The 19578-nt window shown below is 44.9% G+C and overlaps 1 protein-coding gene across 3 annotated transcripts in view; it reads left to right on the plus strand.

Annotated features, from left to right (window-relative positions):
• ZBTB49 (zinc finger and BTB domain containing 49) overlaps nucleotides 1-18646 on the plus strand; it is a 32143-nt gene extending 13497 nt beyond the window's left edge. For all 3 annotated transcript variants that reach the window (XM_008017910.3, XM_008017914.3, XM_073012506.1), the window contains 5 exons: nucleotides 2346-2392; nucleotides 9594-9667; nucleotides 12177-12259; nucleotides 12347-12508; nucleotides 17504-18646. In XM_008017910.3, the coding sequence (XP_008016101.3) occupies nucleotides 2346-2392; nucleotides 9594-9667; nucleotides 12177-12259; nucleotides 12347-12508; nucleotides 17504-18180 (1043 nt within the window). In that variant the 3' untranslated portion in view covers nucleotides 18181-18646. The remainder of the gene's footprint in view (nucleotides 1-2345; nucleotides 2393-9593; nucleotides 9668-12176; nucleotides 12260-12346; nucleotides 12509-17503) is intronic.
• Nucleotides 18647-19578: the final 932 nt, after the last annotated feature.

Raw genomic sequence — 19578 nt, forward strand, 5'->3', positions numbered from 1 at the left:
CACAAATTATGTTATACAATACGTATATATTACTTTTCTTCCTATAATTAAACATGAGTTTAATAGCACATTACAGATGAACAACAATTACCTTATAGGCCTGAGAAATAACATGCAACAGGACGCTTCGACAACGCTGCTTTTAAGGTGTTTGTGTAATTGTGTTTGTTGATGTGACCTTCGTTATCACTATGGATTCCCAGTTTGCATTTTACTACCTTGTATTATTGGGAGATTTCTTTGATAATTGTGAAAGCCCTTTATACATTTTAGTGCATTTGAATATAAAGTACTGTTATTATCACTAGTAGTTCAAAATTATTCCATGTGAAGACAATATCACAGACTTAGTTTTGCCCTGAAAAAACTTTAGATCATTCTGTTTGCCTAAATCTCCTACAGCCTAATGATTACTGCAATTTTTTTTTTTTTTTTTTGACATGGAGTTTTGCTCTGTTGCCCAGGCTGGAGGGCAGTGGCATGATCTTGGCTCACTGCAACCTCTGCCTTCTGGGTTCAAGTGATTCTCCTGCCTCAGCCTCCCAAGTAGCTGGGACTACGGGCATATGCCACCAATTTTTTTGTATTTTTAGTAGAGACAGGGTTTCACCGTGTTGGTCAGGCTCATCTCAATCTCTTAACCTCAAGTGATCTGCCCACCTCGGCCTCCCAAGGTGCTGGGATTACAGGTATGAGCCACCACGCTTGGCCTGATGGCTGTAATTTTTTATTTGTGAAACTTACCTGCTTAACTTTTAAAGGAATCAAAAATTGTTTATTCTGGGAGAACCTCTTTGAATGACAGATAGAGTCATGGCAATGATGCTTACTGGGACATAAATATCTACCAAGAAGGGCAGCAATTCTCAAAGTATGGTCTGGGGAACCCTTTTTGGGGGTCTGTGAGGCCAACACTATTTTCAAAATTGTCTAAGATGTTACTTGCTTTTTCCTCCTCTCATGAGTGTATAGTTAGTCTGCCCAAAGCTACATGATGTGTGATGAAGTCCTCACCCTGGTGGCCTGTGAAGTGTGTGTTTACCTGTTCTAAAGATCACTCTGCTTTCATTTCTAATATGGTAGATATCAATAGCTATAGCCCATATTAACAAAAGCTCTTTAGGATCTCAATTTTAAGAGTGTGAAGGGGTCCTGAGGCCAGGAAGTCTGAGGCCTGCTGGAGTAGAATTGTTAACCTTGGTCATTTATTAGTCTTAGTAACTGGTGACCTCTCTCTGTTTTCAAAGTCTTATATTTCTTATGGGGGCTTTAACTTATTATCTGTCACCCGCAATAATTTCAGATATAAATGCAGTTTCATTTATTGCAATAGAGAATTAATGTAATTATTATTAATTTATTATTAATTAATAATATAAATATAATTATTCAGGGTCAAGGAAGCCATTAGACATTTTCGGGATAAAATAAAATAAAAATATCCTAGAATGAGCCCAGAAAGCTAGCAAGCTGCTTTCTTCAAGGTAGCAAGCCCCAACAATGTAGTAGGAAGGGAAAACATTATTGTTCCTTTTTAAAGATCTTAATGAAACCATTTGATTTCAGGGAAATGGAGAAAATGAGAGGTTCTTGGTGTTCAAAGTCTATTCATTAGTGTTATGTAGATTAAAGGCAGTACCATGGAGTGTGCTTTTAACTCCAGATCATGTTCTATAGGCCACATTTCAGACAGCTATGGTTTTTTGTAGTAGAGTACCATTCTTACAATGTGTTCTATCCCCAAGTGCAGTTACTTAGTTACTGAAATTAGAGGTGACAAAGAAGTCCGCAGAGGAGCACATCTCCCGAGATGAAATCCTACTTTCTCCCCTGAGCAACCAAGGCAGGAAGACTGTGGTGAGGGGCTGTTTCCCTTTCACACTCATGCTTCAGGAGGTCCCACTGTGTTTGGGGCTCTCTGTGCTCATACCTTGTGTGGTGTGAACCAGTGACCCTGTGTCTGTTAGGATTGGTGGTTGGGTGGCGTCAGGCTGAAGAACAGGTGAGCAGGATCATGCTGTTCAGCAGGAAAACTCAACCACAGGAAAAGACCGCTTCCAGAACGTGGGTCTGCTCTGGATGCAAATAAATACATTGATTTTCACATATGTTTTGTTTGGAGAACAGTTTTATTTTTTAGAGGAAAATATTACTTTTATCATCTCTGTGTAGAAATAAAGGCAAGAGAGAGATATAAGCAAGTAGACATTCCCCATTTTCATACAGTTAGGATGCAGAATGTAATGCCATTTTGAAACTACATAGGAGGTCGTTTAAACAAAAAATTATTGAACAAATACTAGTAATGATTTTACAAGTTGTTGTTTTGTTTTGTTTTGTTTTAGGTGAGAAACCTTTTGAATGTAACATTTGTGGGAAACATTTCTCTCAGGTGGGAATACTCTTATTTATTTTTAATAATTGGAAACCTGCAACACAGTGTTTTTTTTAAATTGGAAATAAGACATACTTTTGTACTTGTGAGAGAAGCCTCTGATAATATTTGTGACTTAAAGACTTCTGAATAAATCAGGAGAAATCCTTTTCAAGAAAACAGATTTCTAGTTCTTTGAGAGAAAAATAGCATTTTCATGTGTGAATTCTTACAATACTTTTTTCCCCTTGCTAAGGATGAGTCCAGACTTAGTATATGTCTTCTGTTTCGTGAATGAAGTTCCTAGTAAACCACCTTGAGCTTGGTGTACCTGGAGGCTGCACATTGTGCTGGGATAGGCTGAAGACAAGTAGTCTCCTTATTCTTGTTGGTACTGTAGATTGTAGGATGTTGGAAAAAAGGTGGAACAAGTTTTGTTCCCTGTTTTGACTGCTACCTTTAGCTGACCTCCATTAAGGTCATTTGGACACGTAGTCATTCACTCCTTGAGGAAACATTTGTTTTACCCTCCCATGGGCCAGGTACTGTGCTGGGCATGGGACACAAAGAAACCTAGAGACCTAGTGTTTTCTAGAAAATGGCTTGTGGGAACCTACTCTCTCTGAAACAGAAGGTAACTATTCACTGCCGTGTGTAGTGCGCTGGGCTTCCAGAGGTAGAGCAGACGGAAGCTGTTCCAGGGCGTGAGGGCGCAGCTCTTCAGGGCACAGTCACTGGCATGACTGTCTCACGCACAGCATGGTAGATCGTGTGGCCGCAGTGCATGCCTCTGGAGCTGGGAGGCAGGCCCCACAGAACTTGGAAATGGCAAGCGCCATGTTTGCTTACATTCCCTCTAGAGCAGACTCTTCCAGTTTCTCTTTGTCTGTTGAGGGTGTGAGTTCCATTTTCTCACACACTGAAACCTGCCATCTTAATGACTCTTCACTCTCCCACTCTCTGACTCCCTGCCTGCTGGAATTCACCAAGTCCTCATGGTCTCCCATCGCCTACTCGGTTGGGTTGTGTCCCCCTGGGCGGTTAGTTTCTCTGGGCCTGGGGCCGTGTCTTCTCTCCCATCCAGCAGGATGCCCAGCAGCCAGCAGGTGTTCAGGAAGGATTTGATGAGCTGGGCTGAGTGCTTGTCCCTCTGGCCGCCATTCTTGATGAGCGCCCGCTTCTTCCTGCCAGCCTCGTCCGAGGTTCAGAGCTTGGCCTCTGGGGCTGGACAGTCTAGAATTGAACTCTGCCTCTGTCAGGGCTTAACTACCCTGTGACTCTGGGCAAGCTCACATTTTGCCCCTTCGGTTTCCTTATCTGTGAAACATGGGTAACAAGATTAGTTAACCCTATAGAGTGTGAAGAGTAAAGGAGGTAATGATGGAAAGTCCTTAGAGCAGTGCCTGGCACGTTGTAATCGCTCGGGAAACGCCAGCATTCCCTGCCTTGTTGCCATCCGCTTTCTTCTGTCCTGTCCATCCTCATGACCCCCAGATGCTGGTCTTTTTGAGGCACCTCCCCACCCCCACCCCACCCCCATTTTCATCTCAGCAGCTTTGGTTTGATGGGAAAAGCGTGAGACTCGGACTAATGACCATGAATAATTAGTAATCGCGACTTCTCTGGGCCTCATTTTTCTAATTTTTAAAATAGGGATAATACTACTTCATGGAACTAGTGGGAAAATGAAATGAAAAACTAGCGCTGGAAGCCCTTTATACATTCAGATTATGATGAGAGTCGAAGTTCCATCCTTCTCATGCCTTCTCTGACTCTCCATAGCTGACTGTATAAATTAAAGCCAGACATTCAGTCAGGCTGCAGTCCACATCCACTCCTCTCTCCTGACACAGATCCCTGGTGCCCACATCAGAGGTTCTGATTCTGTGTTTTGGAGTGGGGCTCGGGTATTGGTGTTTTTTGTTTTTTGGTTTTGTGTGTGTGTGTGTGTGTGTGTGTGTGTGTGTGTGTGTGTGTGTAGACGGAGTCTCGCTCTGTCGCCCAGGCTGGAGTGTAGTGGCATACACTGTAACCTCCCCCTCCTGGGTTCAAGTGATTTTCTTGCCTCAGCCTCCCAAGTAGCTGGGACTACAGGTGCGTGCCACCACGTCCAGCTCATTTTTTGTATTTTTAGTAGAGACGGGGTTTCATCATATTGGCCAGGATGGTCTCAAACTCCAGACCTCGTGATCCACCCACCTCAGCCTTCCGAAGTGCTGGGATTACAGGTGTGAGCCACCGCGCCCAGCCAGGTATCAGTATTTTTAAAAATTCAGCAATTTTGGCGTGCAGCCAAGGTTGAGAACCACCACTATAGCCCTTGACCTGCACTTACTCTCTTAAATCCTACCAAGGGTAGCCCTGCCCAGTCCAGAAACCCTTCCCTTCTGTATTTGTCTGTGTACTTTTATTAGGTTTCTATGATTGTAGAGTCATACGTAGTGATAGTTTTCAGATGTATATTGCTGCTTTATTTTCATAGTAAAGTATGAGTTTTGGTGAACAAGGAACTGTTCTAATGTTTGTTGCAAGTCTACAGTGTCCATATGCTGTCCGTGAGCTCTGCTGTGTGCTGGGAGCAGGGACAAAAATGGCCATGGCCTCCAGGAGCTTACCGTTTAGAGGAAGAAACAGACATGTAAATGATGGAGTACAGTGAAATGTTGGAACTGCTGACAGATATCTACAGGAACAATGTGGGCAAAGAAAAGGCAGTAGTCCTTTCTACCTGAAAGGTGTGTTTGGGACAGCACGAGGCCATGAAATGCTTGAGAGATTGCTTAGGCGAGCCCTGCAGACAAGCAGGCACTGGGCAAGCCTGGTGTCCCTGGCATGCTGGGGCAAGAAAGCAGTCAGATTGTCTGCATAGGGATGCGTGGTAAAGAATGCCCGCTGGCCCACCCTCCACCGTATGCCTAACATTATTTTCTTGTAATGAACTAGAGTAAATGTTTGTGGCTACAAGGGATTGGAATGCTCTTGTATAGAAACATTTACAAATAAGAATGTCTCATCCTGCTTACTGAGAATTTAGTATTTAGTGGGTTAGTCTTTTTAAAAAAGTTAACCACAATCTGCATTATGAGTATGGCATGCCCGCATAAGGAAGTTAGCATCATCTTAGCGTGACCACAGAAGCTGCATCTGTCCGTGTGACTGGACACTGTATATGTCCAGATCTCTGCAAGGAAGAGTCATGTCATACTTTAGAGTATGACTGAGTCACACTCAGAGGGAAATGTTTCCTCTGTGGTGTAGAACATGGGCTGTTGGGAGCGCATTGGAGAGAACCAAAAGAGTGACAAGTTTTGAGTGCCTGTCATATGAGAAACAGGAAAGAAAATGCGGCGTAATTAGCTGTCTTTGGGTGGAGGAGTAGGATTGCTTTTGTTCCTCCAAGCAGGCAGAAACAGGAACACTGGGCAGCTGGTACAGAGAGGTTGGTTTTGAGAGGCAGTACTCCCCCAGCAGTGCTGTCTAGCCAGCTGTCTGCCCAAGTCCAGGGGTGCTAGTGCCTTCTGCAGGATTACCCTATAGGAGGCATTTCCAGGATGCTGATGTGGACTTATGCCAGAGGTGACAGGGTCATCCATCCATGGTGGAAACACAAAAAATAAGGACACTTAATGAGCTTTGCCCAAGCTATTACGTTTTCATCTCTGAGGTTGTATTTCCCACACCTTTACTGTTACATGACATTTTATCAAAATAGTAGTTATTGTTTAAGTGATATCTCTTATGTTAATCCGTACTTTTTTTTTCTTTCTAATTTTATTGCTTTGTGAAATCCTAAAATCTTGAAACTCCTGAGCTAACTGACTTTTAAGATCTGGGATCTCTTTTATCTCTAAATGATTACGATTCCTGAGTTTTTTTGATATAAACACTCAACTGCCGTTAAGAGTGCTCATGGGCCGGGCGCGGTGGCTCAAGTCTGTAATCCCAGCACTTTGGGAGGCCGAGATGGGCGGATCATGAGGTCAGGAGATCAAGACCATCCTGGCTAACACGGTGAAACTCCGTCTCTACTAAAAAATACAAAAAACTAGCCTGGCGAGGTGGCGGCCGCCTGTAGTCCCAGCTACTCGGGAGGCTGAGGCAGGAGAATGGCGTGAACCCGGGAGGCGGAGCTTGCAGTGAGCTGAGATCCAGCCGCTGCACTCCAGCCTGGGTGACAGAGCGAGACTCCGTCTCAAAAAAAAAAAAAAAAAAAAAAAAGAGTGCTCATGATAGGGAATAGATGCTGGGTTTGTTCATGTTGAAGTACTGAGGTTCAAGTACCTGTCAGAAGGTCAGAAGGAGTTTATTATAAAATTGCTCAGGGCAGATGTTAATTCTTCTCTACAGCAGAATTTTTCTGTTAAAAATTCTAACAACTCCATCTGAATTAAAACGGTATTAAAAAGGATCAAAGTTCCTTTACTGCTAATATCTTTAACATAGGTTTAACAGTCCAAACTTTGGAGTCACGAGGCAAACGTGAATTAGTAAATCCAGTCCCCATTTTATGACCCAAGGCTGGCTGGTTACTTACCTCTTAGAGCCTCTGTTGACTTATCTGTAAAACATGGATAGTACTGCTTTACAAGACATTGTGTTGACTAAGTTAAATACTCTTTGCAACAATTTAGCAAAGAGCCTCGTTCATAGTAAGTTCCTAATAAATGATAGCTATTGTACCACTTGCTAGAATTTTTTTTTTTTTTTTTTTTTTTTTGTGAGGCAGAGTCTCGCTCTGTCGCCCAGGCTGGAGTGCAGTGACAGGATCTCAGCTCACTGCAAGCTCTGCCTCCTGGGTTCACACCATTCTCCTGCCTTAGCCTCCTGAATAGCTAGGACTTCAGGCGCCCGCCACCATGCCCGGCTAATTTTTTTTTTTTTTTTTTTTTGTATTTTTAGTAGAGACAGGGTTTCACCATGTTAGCCAGGATGATCTCGATCTCCTGACCTGGTGATCCGCCTGCTCAGCCTACCAAAGTACTGGGATTACAGGCGTGAGCCACTGCTCCCGGCCTACTTGCTAGAATTTTTATGGACACAACTATAGATGATTTCTAAGACATGGTCTGTGCATGCAGTACTAGAATATATCAAAAGTTTACCAGAAATAAAAATATTGACTAAAGCTCTAATAATCTGGGCCTGAGTTTGCTATGTAACCTGGAATAAGTTATTTGAATGTACTATTGGATTTTTTGCATGGCTCATTCCATTAGTTTTATTTAATCTGCTTTTATATTATTTATCAGAAATATGCATTCCTTAATCAGGGAGAAAGATTATTTTCATTGTCTGTTTCTAGTACAAAATAAGTAAAGAACACTTTAAAGTGTTTTCTATCACTTAAAATATTAAATGGAAGATCATTTGATTATATTTCTTTTGAAAACAAGTAATTGTTCCACCATTTTTAAAAAGGAAGAATGCAGCTTTGCTAAGAATTAACCCAGAATGCATTTCATTCCAAGTACATAGTTTACAAAATAACCAAAAACAAGAGGGCTCTAATTTAACAGTTCAGCAGATGGTGCTATTTCTGATTATTAGGTAACTGATCAGCTTTTCTGAAATTTGCAAGTGACTAATTTAAAACACTGGTATATTATTTTAACTCTCCAGTATGTGTTTCCTGAGTGGCAAAGTAACTGTCGTATTAAATATTCAAAGCACACTATTTCATTCATAGAAACTTGTGCGTCCTCACGGTTTCCCCACAAGTAGAGGAGTTTAGATTCACACCAACCAATATTAATTTCTGGCTCCACCATGTAACTGGGACAACTACTTTATTTATCTGAATGCAATGGTAATTGTGCAGTTTATCTGAATACAGTGTTAGTTGTATTATTTATCTCAAGAAAATAGATGGTAATTTGATAATGCATGTAAAGGCCTAATTTCAGGTTCAGCAAATGTATATTGCTGTTGATACCTGTTTTATTGTTATTAGTAGCCATTCTATTAAAAGCTGGACATTTTCCAAAGTCTTGTCAAACTCTTTCTCTTTGGTTATTGAAAATAAACCTGAGTTTTTTCGAAGCCACATTCATCATATTCTTAAATGTAATGTCTAACTCTGTTCCCCAGAGTTTGATAGACGTGGTGAATCTTTCACGTTATATAGTCAGATGGCGTTTTTTAATACTTGTGATTTCTAGTTTTCACTCACAAGTCGATATCAAATTCATCTTCAGATCTTAACCATGAATCTTAATCTTTGCATTTTATTTAAAATACAATTTGCAAATTGAAAAAGCCCCATATGTTAGTTGGCTGATATTCATTCTTGTTTTTGGTTTATCTTGTGCATGACACCTGCTTATTTTTACCGCTGGGTGTATTACCTAATTTCAGTGGGTTTTCCTTTTTTTTCTTTTTCTTTGTTTTGCAACAGAACACTGTACAAGATTAACATGAGGAAAATAACAGGTTGAGACTATTAATTACAGCAATGGAAGATTTTCCAAATCCTAATCTGAAACATTAGCAAGTAGCTTTTTAAATATCTGAGGCATTTGCAGTTTTGATTTCCCTGTACTTTAGGTAATTTGATATTGATTAGTGCATAGAAATCCATCTGATGATCCCCGTTTCAGTGTTATTCTTCACAAAGCCTTGCTAGCTTCAGAAATTAGGAACACAGTGGCCCTGCACCTGAGAGGCTGCCGTGATTCTCCTGATTTGCACTTTTGCACAAAGGTAACATTGAGAAACCTGTCAGAAAGAACCAAGTGTACTTGCCAGAGGAAGTACTTTTTGGAAATATCTTCCCTTGTTTATGAACAAAAGTATGTTTTTTAGAAAGACACAATACTGAAATAAGGACGTGTGGTGCTTTTGTTTGTTTTAAATGATATTTTAAATACATGGCCCAAGTAAAATATATCAAGGCCTATTTAAAGTCCAGGCTTGGCGACCACCACAGCAGCCTCCACAGGGTGCTGTTTAAGAGGGAAGCGCTGCATAGTGTGTGCCTCAGCTGGGACACAGCCAAGGGCTCACATGGAGGACGGGGTAGAGACACATCCCGTGTGCAGCAGGTGGCCAGGCACTCTGGCTGCTCCTCATCCTCTTACCCACAGCTGAGTTGTGTGTGACTCATCTTCTGGCAGTTGAATTAGAACCTGGCTAAATGTGTCAGTTTTCCTTTTGAATTTATATAATTTAAAAAACCAAAAACTTTCATTATTGGCGTGTTCTTCTTTTCCTCTTTTTGCAGGCAGGTAACTTGCAGACTCACTTACGACGGCATTCTGGTGAAAAACCATACATCTGCGAGATCTGTGGAAAGAGGTCAGTGCTGGGCGTGTTCTTCCGTGTGGAAGGGAGCATGTCTAGTCTCAGTGTCTTTGGCAGTCATTGTCCTCTAAAGCGGTGGCTTGCAGATGAGCCACATGTGGGCTCACCCTGCCACTGCAGAACACAGGTAAATTCAAACCTTCTGGCTTTGCATGCGACACACGAGAGAATAATCAAAAGAAAATTCAAAGAAAGAAAATCTGGGACAGGAGTCACAAAAAGGAAATGGGGTTTTACATGCCACAAAATTATTTTATATTAAAATTTTCATCATTCTAAAAATATCTCTGAAAATATAATAGATTAATGCCCCCAAGGAGGTGACTGTCTAGTAGGGGAGATGGGACTTGCCAGCTGAGTGACTAGATTTCAGGAGAGAAAGAGATGGTGGAAGGTGCCACAAGCCGTGGGTCTGTGACAGCCTGGGGGAGCTCCGCCCCAGGGAGGAGGAAACTACGTTTCGATGGGTGGGTAGGATTTTGACCTGGCGAAAGAGAATCTGACTCTTGAGGTCAGTGTGTGTGGCAGTTTGATTCCTCTGCAGCGCAGTATAAATGAGGAGCTCTTGCTGTGTGTGCAGGCTGGCACCCTCAACCCTCCTTCCCATCCTTGGGCTGTACGTCAGTCAGGCCACATACTCCATCATCTGGTGGTTGTGCCAGAACGACAGGCATCAGCCAGGACTATACCAGTTATGAAGCTCCGTACACATCTTGGTTACATAGCTTTTATATTCATTTATTTAATCATTCATGACTCAACATTTTTTAGACACCTGCTGTATGCTAAGTGCTATATGGGTCCACGAAAATAAACAGTACAGAGTCTCTGCCTCTCACAGGTTCATACTGAAGCATCTTGGGGCAAGAGATAGTCATTGGGGTCAGTTAGAAGTCAGAGTCCTCATATTCAGTCTCAGCACATGCTGGGGAAAGCCGAGGAAGAAGCAACTCTAGATCAGTTGCAGGAAAACCATTGTCTCTGCCAATGGTAGAAAACAAACGAAAGCTGCAGCCAGCAGCACATCTCCCTTTCTGCTGTAGCTGCCTGAACGCTGAAAGCCAAGTTCAGGGCCCAGTATCATCTGCCGCTCCTTCCAGATGTCTAGGAACATAGACCTCCTGCTGCCTCTGATGGCGTCACATCACTGTTGGCCCCTGTGTGTCTCATTTTGCACGGTGTTTGAAATCTGAACCTTCTGAATTCCATTTCAAAGTGAGGCATGTGTTTATTATTTATTTATTTTTTGAGACAGAGTTTTCACTCTTTTGCCCAGGCTGTAGTGAAGTGGCTCGCTCTCGGTTCACTGCAACCTCCACCCTCCTGGGTTCAAGTGATTTTCCTGCCTCGGCCTCCCAAGTAGCTGGGATTATAGGCACGTGCCACCACACCCGCCTAAGTTTTGTAATTTTAGTAGAGATGGGGTTTTGCCATGCTGGCCAAGCTCATCTTGAACTCCTGACCTCAGGTGATCCACCCGCCTCTGCCTCCCAAAGAACTAAGACTACAGGCATGAGCCACTGCGCCCGGCCAAGGCATGTATTTAAAACCAGGTCTATATGCAGCGTCTTCCTCAGAATATAACATACTCTGCTATCAGGCGTAGTGGAAAGGAAAGAACATAGATTTCCACATCTGAGGGCCTGGGTTGGAATTACCGTCTAAGGCAAGTTAGTAACCGCCTCAGATCTTGGTTTTCCCATCTGGAAAGTGGGGGTGAAGGTGCCTGCCTGGCAGTGTTGTGGAACGACTCAGTGGGATAATGGTTGTTAAACATGTAACCGATCACCTGCACACAGCATCCGCTCAGTGAATGCTGGTTCCCTTTCTTCATTTAGTTCCCTTGTTCTCAATGTTAGGACTGACAGGTATAAGTCTCTGGTGTGGCTCAGAAAGAGGAGAGCTTATTCTCTGGGGATATTCACAGTGGAGGGTGACGGCCATACCTCTTGGTCCCTGAGACTCTGAGCTCCCGTTTGCATTTTACTTTATAGTGAAAAGAGCAAGGGTCAAGGGTCACACCTGGCTAGACCAGGGCAGAACTCTCTCTGGGCTCTCTCAAGGTCACCCTCCTTGGGTTGGCACCACCCAGCTAGGGTCTCTCTCATGAGACCCCAGGAACCTTGGCAAGACTGCAAGGGTGGAAAGGGCATTTGGCTCTGAACTGGTGAGACTCCTTTTTCACTCTCTTTATAGCCCCTACGGTAGAGATGCTACACCATACAGTATCTAATCTTGTGCTCTGTAAAACTGAGGAAGAAAGTGTAATGAAATCAGGTAGAAAAAAATGCTTTAAAAACAAGACACTTGCATCATGTTCTGTTGTCCTTAAAAAAATAGAAAAGGATTTTTTCCATGCACGTTTCAGATGAAACCAGTCCAGTTCAGATTCCTTTCTGCGGCAATGTCAGGAGCAGGTATCTCCTCCCTCAGAGAGTTGCAGTTATAAAGACCCAGAGTAATGTGGAAAGGCTCTTAATTGAATTTTCAAATTACATTCTAGGTTTGCAGCCTCTGGCGACGTCCAGCGTCACATTATTATTCACTCAGGAGAAAAACCACACTTGTGTGACATCTGTGGTCGAGGTACAGCTGAGTGTTTTCCTCTTCTTGAAGATTTCTGATTCAAATGTTCTCTGTCCTTCAGCTTAACACCTGTTATGGTTTCTCTAGGGTTTAGTAACTTCAGTAATTTGAAGGAGCACAAAAAGACACACACGGCTGATAAAGTCTTCACCTGTGATGAGTGTGGAAAGTCTTTTAATATGCAAAGGAAGTTAGTAAAGCACAGAATTCGGCACACGGGGGAGCGGCCTTACAGCTGCTCTGCCTGCGGTGAGTTTGGGTTTCTGGCTGTCCCCTAGTCATCCGTGTGTGGGAAGCGCTTTGTCCCCCAGCCCTCATTAGCTGACTGTGTGTCTGGGATGAGCCCTTGTTTTCTCCGAGGTAAAATGGGAACAATGCTGTTTTTTTACTGCTTCACATTGTCTCTCGTTCATTGCTGCATTTGTGTGTCAGCCATTTGCTGCTTGTCTTTGAGGTATTAGGAACTGTCCTAAATGCTCCCAATACAAAGATGACTAAGACAGAGTCCCAGGTGCTAAGGGCTCCTGGTCCAGATGGGAAGAGGGAGGGTGGCTGGGAAAGTGGGGGACAGCAGGACGTGTGGCCACACATGAAGGAGAGCCATGGTCCCGCCAGAGCATAGGAGCACATGCTGAGCGCAGAGGGTAGGCTTCCATAGATCACAGACTTACAGAGCAGAGGTTATTCTCATGGGCACTTGATGCTTTGTTGTGAGCCTCCGGGAGGAGAGTGGAAAGCTGGCGGCCCCCGGTTTCAGGGCACCTGACTGCTCCGATGAGGACACAGAGACTCAGGGTCAGGTCGCTCATGACCTGTGATCACAGCGTTGGAGCCAGGATTCCTATACACATGGCCTCTAAAGAGGGAGTGTGTGTACCCATGACAGGTAATTGAGGTGCTTATTGAATCATGGGCAAAACTATGAGTGACAGCAACTTCGATGATGATCTGTTTAGACCAAATAAGAAATGCTCAGAGTCCAGCTGTAGGGAGCCTGTATTCAGGGCACCATTCGGAGGGGTTCATTCTAATTGTAATTGGAATCTGAAACCAGCAGGACTTCTGCATATAACCAGAGGAAACTTGGTTTTTGTCCCTCCATTTAAATTATACCCAGATCTTCTGGATACAGATTTAGGCAACTCCATGACCACTCTGATCACTCTTAGAAAGTGAAGTTTCATCACTTTAAATCACTAATGTAGGCGTGTGCCTGTAATCCTGGCTACTTGGGAGGTGGGAGCTGGAGGATCTTTTGAGCCCAGGAGGCCAAGGCTGCAGTGAGCCAAGATCGCACCACTGCCTGGGTGACAGCAAGAGCTTCATCTCAAAGCATCAGTAATGAGTCTCAAATCACTAATTTAAAATGTCAGTTCCAAATAATTGTCACAACTGTGAACTTGATTTAAAGGTACATTTTGTCCTCCCTCCCTGGCTAGGACTTGCTGCTGCTCAGACCCTGCTGTGGAGGAAGTGAGGCCTTCCGTCCCCTTCACTCCACTTAGGGTTCTGCCCTTTCCCTGCCTCACTAACCCTGGTTTCCCACCCTGACGAGGTCAGCTTCTGGGGGATGGGGAAGAGCTGAAGAGAGCAGGAATGTTATGTGACAGGGTCAGTTTTTAACAGCTTTGAGACAATATTCCCATACCATAAAATTTACCAATTTAAAGTGAACAATTCAGTGGTTTTTGGTAGATTCACAAAGTTGTGTAACTCTCAACACAATCTAATTTTAGAACATTTTCATCACCCCAAAAGGAAGCCTTATACCTATTAACAACCCCATTACCAGCCCAGGCCCCTGGCTGCCACTCCTCTAGATTCTGTCTCTGTGGACTTGCCCGTTCTAGATAGTTCCTATGCATGGACTCATATGACACGGGGTATTTTGTAGTCGACTTCTTGCACTAAGCAGCTATGAACATCTGTGTGCACAGGCTTGTGTGGGGGTGTGTTTCCATTTTCTTGGGTATATAGACAGTTCTATTTTAAGAGGGTTTCACATGCTGAGCTTCTCAGTGTGTCGAACTGCTCGCAGGCTCGCGCGCTCTCGCTGTGTCATGCGTGCTGGGCGTCATAGTTCTCAAGTCTGCCTTCCCTGTCTTCCCCCAGCATTTCACTGTGCTTTCCAAGACACAGGCCTGCACTACGCAGCCATGCATTTCTGTCCAGCTGGCCTCTTTCCTGGCTCCCTGAGTTAGTAGCAGCTTACTGTAGGGAGGCTTTGTTGGGGCTTCACTGCCTTCTGGGCAGCCTCCTTGCTGATTCAGAGCAGCTGCAGTGTGCCTCTTGTCCAGTGGGTGGCAGCCTTCAGGCCTGTGTTCAGGCGCCTGCATTCAGGGGCCTGCAGGCCCACAGCAGTGTGGCGCCCACCCACCTGTCCCCTACTAGACCTACTGTGCAGGAGGTGGGCGCCATTCCCCTGTGCCCTCCTTGCGACAGGACACAGGTGGAGCCAAGCTCCTCTCGACTTGAAAGACGAAGGAGAGACTCCTATACTCCTCTTTCTTGGTGGGAACTCTGTCATGACTAAAAATTTTACATATTAGGGATACTAAAAGTGCTTGTCCCATCTTGTTCAGTCATTCAACTATTGAGAGTTTATCTTGAAGAAACAATGTAAAGAAAGATAAAAACTTGGCCAGGCGCGATAGCTCACGCCTGTAATCCCAGCACTTTGGGAGGCTGAGACAGGTGGGTCACTTGAGGTCAGGAGTTTGAGACCAGCCTGGCCAACATGGCGAAACCCCGTCTCTACTAAAAATACAAAAATTAGCTGGGCATGGTGGTGTGTGCCTGTTGTTCCAGCTACTCGGAAGGCTGAGGCACAAGAATTAACTTGAACCCGGGAGACGGAGGTTGCAGTGAGCCAAGATCACACCACTGCATTCCAACCTGAGCAACAGAGTGAGACTGTCTCAAAAAAAAAAAAAAGATAAAAACTTTATGTTAGAGCAGCAAACAGTTGGAAGCAGCCAGCAAGTGCAGCAGTGAAGCTTCTAATTCACAAAATTGCGCATATCTGAGTAAAGTGTATGTTATAGGGACAACGCAGAAACTAAATATGCTTTCACTCTAGTGTTCTGTGAAGGAGACTGAGCCTGAGCCTGACATTGTGGGCAAAACACAGACGTGAAAGCACAAAGGCAAAGGTCACTGTGATGTGTTGTTGTAGTGTTTTGGTTTTTGGTTTTTTTTAATTTTTTTTTTTTTTTTTTGAGACGGTTTCTTTGTTGCTCATGCTGGAGTGCAGTGGTGCGATCACAGCTCATTGCAGCCTCGACCTCCTGGGCACAGGCGATCCTCCTGCCTCAGTCTTCTGAGTACTGGGACCACAGGCATGCACCACCACACTCAGCTAATTTTTATTTTGTTTTTTGTAGAGACAGGGTCTCACTATGTTGCCTAGGCTGGTCTTGGACTCCTGAGCTCAAGCAGTCCTCCCTCCTCAGACTCCCAAAGTGCTGGAACTACAGGTGTGAGCCACCTCACCTGGCCTACAGTATTTTTGATATGGAAAATGTACCCAAAGTTTAGGCATGTTAGCTCACGTCCAGATTGATTATTCAAAGGCTTAAAAAAAAAAAAAAATAGGCCGGGCACAGTGGCTCATGCCTGTAATTCCAGCACTTTGGGAGGCCGAGGCAGGAGGATCACGAGGTCAGGAGATTGAGACCATCCTGGCTAACATGGTGAAACCCCGTCTCTACTAAAAAAAAATACAAAAAATTAGCCGGGCATGATGGCGGGCGTCTGTAGTCCCAGCTACTTGGGAGACTGAGGCAGGAGAATGGCATGAATCCAGGAGGCAGAGCTTACAGTGAGCCGAAATCGCGCCACTGCATTCCAGCCTGGGTGACAGTGCAAGACTCCGTCTCAAAAAAAAAAAAAAAAAAAATTGGCCTACCCATTGCTTGACTAGAGCTAGATAGCTGAGAATTCAGATATAAAGTGAAAAGTTCTTAATATTTAACCATGTGAGTCGTGCAGCTCATTCTTGGCTAGTCTGTGGCCTTTGTAAGGTTATGTGCTGAGTTCCTTCTCATCTTACCTACTCCAGTGGTGGAGCTGGATCCCTTACCTTTACCATATCCACAGAGAAAGGAAATAGAACTTGGACAGGAATGCACAAAATTTTATTAAAAGCTGAATACAGGGTCAAGCGCCATGGCTCACGCCTGTAACCCCAGCACTTTGGGAGGCTGAGATGAGCTGATCACTTAAGGCCAGGAGTTCAAGACCAGCCAGGCCAACATGGCAAAACCCCATCTCTACAATAAATACAAAAATTAGCCCGGTGTGTTGGCACATGCTTGTAATCCCAGCTACTCGGAAGACTGTGACATGAGAATTGCTTGAACCAAAGAGGTGGAGGTTGCTGTGAGCTGAGATTGCACCTCACTCCAGCCTGGGCGCCTCACTCCCAGCACTTTGGGAGGCTAAGGTGGGCAGATCACTTGAGGTCAGGAGTTTAAGACCAGCCTGGCCAACATGGTGAAATGCCATTTCTACTAAAAATATTAATACAAAAATTAGCCGGGCGTGGTGGCAGGCATCTGTAGTTCCAGCTATTCAGGAGGCTGAGGCAGGAGAATCACTTGAACCTTGGAGGCAGAGGTTGCAGTGAGCCAAGACCACGCCACTTCACTCCAGCCTGGGCAATTTTTTTTTTCTTGAGACAAACACCCGAATACACAAACACCTTTAGAAAAGATGTTTCTAAATTATAGATTGGCTGTGTTAGATTTATGAACATGTAGTGAAACTGACGAGGAGAGCTATGGTTTCTCAGCACGGGCTTGGCAGGTGCCCATGGTACCCATGTGCAGGGAGACTCAGTGAGAATCAAAAGACTGACGCTGAGATACTCAAAACCCAAAGGTCATAAGCTGGAGGGGTCCGCAGCTGGAGAAGCACCTCCCACAGGAATGGAAAGCCTTCCAGAGTGAGCAGGAGCTGTGAGGTGACCCCCCTCCTCAGAGCAGGGTTGTTCAGTGTCTTAGGAGGGGAGAAGAGAATCCTTCCAGAATGGCCACTGTAAAAACATCTTTTTCCAGCCTGGGCATCATAGCAAGACCTTGTCTCTACAAAATGTATATGTATATTAGCCAGGCGTGGTATCACGAGCCTGTAGTCCAGCTACTTGAGAGACTGAGGAAGGTGGATTGTTTGAGGCTGGGAGTTCAAGACCAGCCTGGACGAGACCCTGTTTAAATAAATAAATAACTGTTTTTCTTTTTCCAGGGAAATGTTTTGGGGGGTCAGGTGACCTCCGCAGGCATGTCCGCACTCACACTGGGGAGAAGCCGTACACGTGTGAGATCTGTAACAAGTGCTTTACCCGCTCCGCAGTGCTCCGGCGGCACAAGAAGATGCACTGCAAAGCTGGTGACGAGAGCCCAGACGTGCTGGAGGAGCTCAGCCAAGCTATCGAGACCTCCGACCTCGAGAAATCTCAGAGCTCAGACTCTTTCTCCCAAGACACGTCCGTGACGCTGATGCCAGTGTCGGTTAAACTCCCCGTCCACCCAGTGGAAAATTCTGTGGCGGAATTTGATAGCCACTCTGGCGGCTCCTATTGTAAGTTACGGTCCATGATCCAACCTCATGGAGTTAGTGACCAGGAGAAGCTGAGTTTGGATCCTAGTAAACTTGCCAAGCCCCAGATGCAGCAGACACAGCCTCAGACCTATGCTTACTCGGATGTGGACACCCCAGCCAGTGGCGAGCCGCTGCAGGCCGATGGCATGGCCATGATCCGCTCCTCTCTGGCTGCTTTGGACAACCACTGCGGTGACCCTCTGGGCAGTCGAGCATCTTCCACCACTTATAGGAATTCAGAGGGCCAGTTTTTCTCCAGCATGACTCTCTGGGGGCTAGCGATGAAGACGCTGCAGAATGAAAATGAGTTAGACCAGTGATGTACCGCGCTTCTCCACAGTAGAGGTCTGTTCGCAGTTTGGCAGGCTGGTGTCAGGGCTGTAGGAGGACCCAGTTTCCCCGTGATGGTTCCTTCTAACCAGCCAGAGAATAGGTAGCTTCCCTCCTGATGATGGCTCATAATCTGAAGCATCTTGAACTGAGGGCTGAGGGAGAGGGCCTGCTGGCTCACCATGAGGCAGCTGCGGGAGGGAGCGCTGACGTCACAGAAGCCAAAGGCTGGATGCTGTCTCAGCAGCTTCAGCTAGCGGGAGAGCGTATGTGCAGTGTCAACTACTGTACGTGTTGGTCATGTTAAAGGAATTATATATGTATAGTATTACAAGTATTTTTGTATTTTTACAAGATTGAAATTTGTAGCATTTTGTATTATTTACACAGAATTTATTTGTATATGAAACTCATACCATAATTTAATTTGAATAAATGAAACTTTTCTATATAATAGTAATATGTTTCCTCTAGCATTTTTATGAATCTAGAGACTAGGGGTATAAAAATAAATAGCAGTGAGAACTCTGCAAGGATAAGAACCTCATTGGTCAGTCTCCCTCCTGGTACAGTGGGTTTCTGAGTGGTCAGAGCAGCCTGACTCCTGGCTGCCACTTACTGGCAAGGTCATGGGTGAGCTATTCACCCTGTCAGGATCTTCTTTGGGGTTTCTTTTTTGTAGTGTGAGAAGAACATCTTCCAGCATTTTTATAAGGCTTGACTGAGCACCCACTTGAAAATACCTACCCAGGGCCTAGCCCTTGACAGGGCTTTCTAAATATTTACTTCCCCTTCCCAGCAGGCTCGACGGCCTCCATGGGAAGGAGATGTGCCTGTGGTGCTGTCGCTAGAATATCAAGGTGAGACTGTGGATGTGGCATGTCACAGTGATCTGCTTATAGCACTGCCAGCACGGAGGACTGTGTGGAGAGCACCCTCGAATACTCATGAGCAGCTCTTAACTCAGAAGTACAAGATAAACGAGAGACCAGTGAGGAGGAGAGGATTTTCATAGAAAAACAGCATAGTTGCAGAGTAGGGCATCAGCTCTGAAGTCCATTACAGGTGCATTTCCTGGTTTCCCAACCATCAGCTGCACTGCGCTCCTGCCAGGCTGGCTCAGTGAGCATCTGTTGTCCCCGTTGCACACATGGAGTGAACTTGGAACACAGTGGCCACACGTGAATGCGGATCTTCCTCCTTCCTCCCCATGTCCTCTCCTCTCGTGGCCTCCTCTGGCTCCTCCCTCATCCCAACTCCTGTAGCTCTTCAGCCTCGAAGCACCTACAGCCCATCCATCCCCTTGGCTGTCCCTGTGGACCCTCCTCGGCCATGGTTCACCCGCCAACCCCTTTATCCATTTCACCTGGTGAACCTCTAGTGCTACA

Source organism: Chlorocebus sabaeus, chromosome 27 (genome assembly GCF_047675955.1).
Source record: "Chlorocebus sabaeus isolate Y175 chromosome 27, mChlSab1.0.hap1, whole genome shotgun sequence".
NCBI lineage: Eukaryota > Metazoa > Chordata > Mammalia > Primates > Cercopithecidae > Chlorocebus > Chlorocebus sabaeus.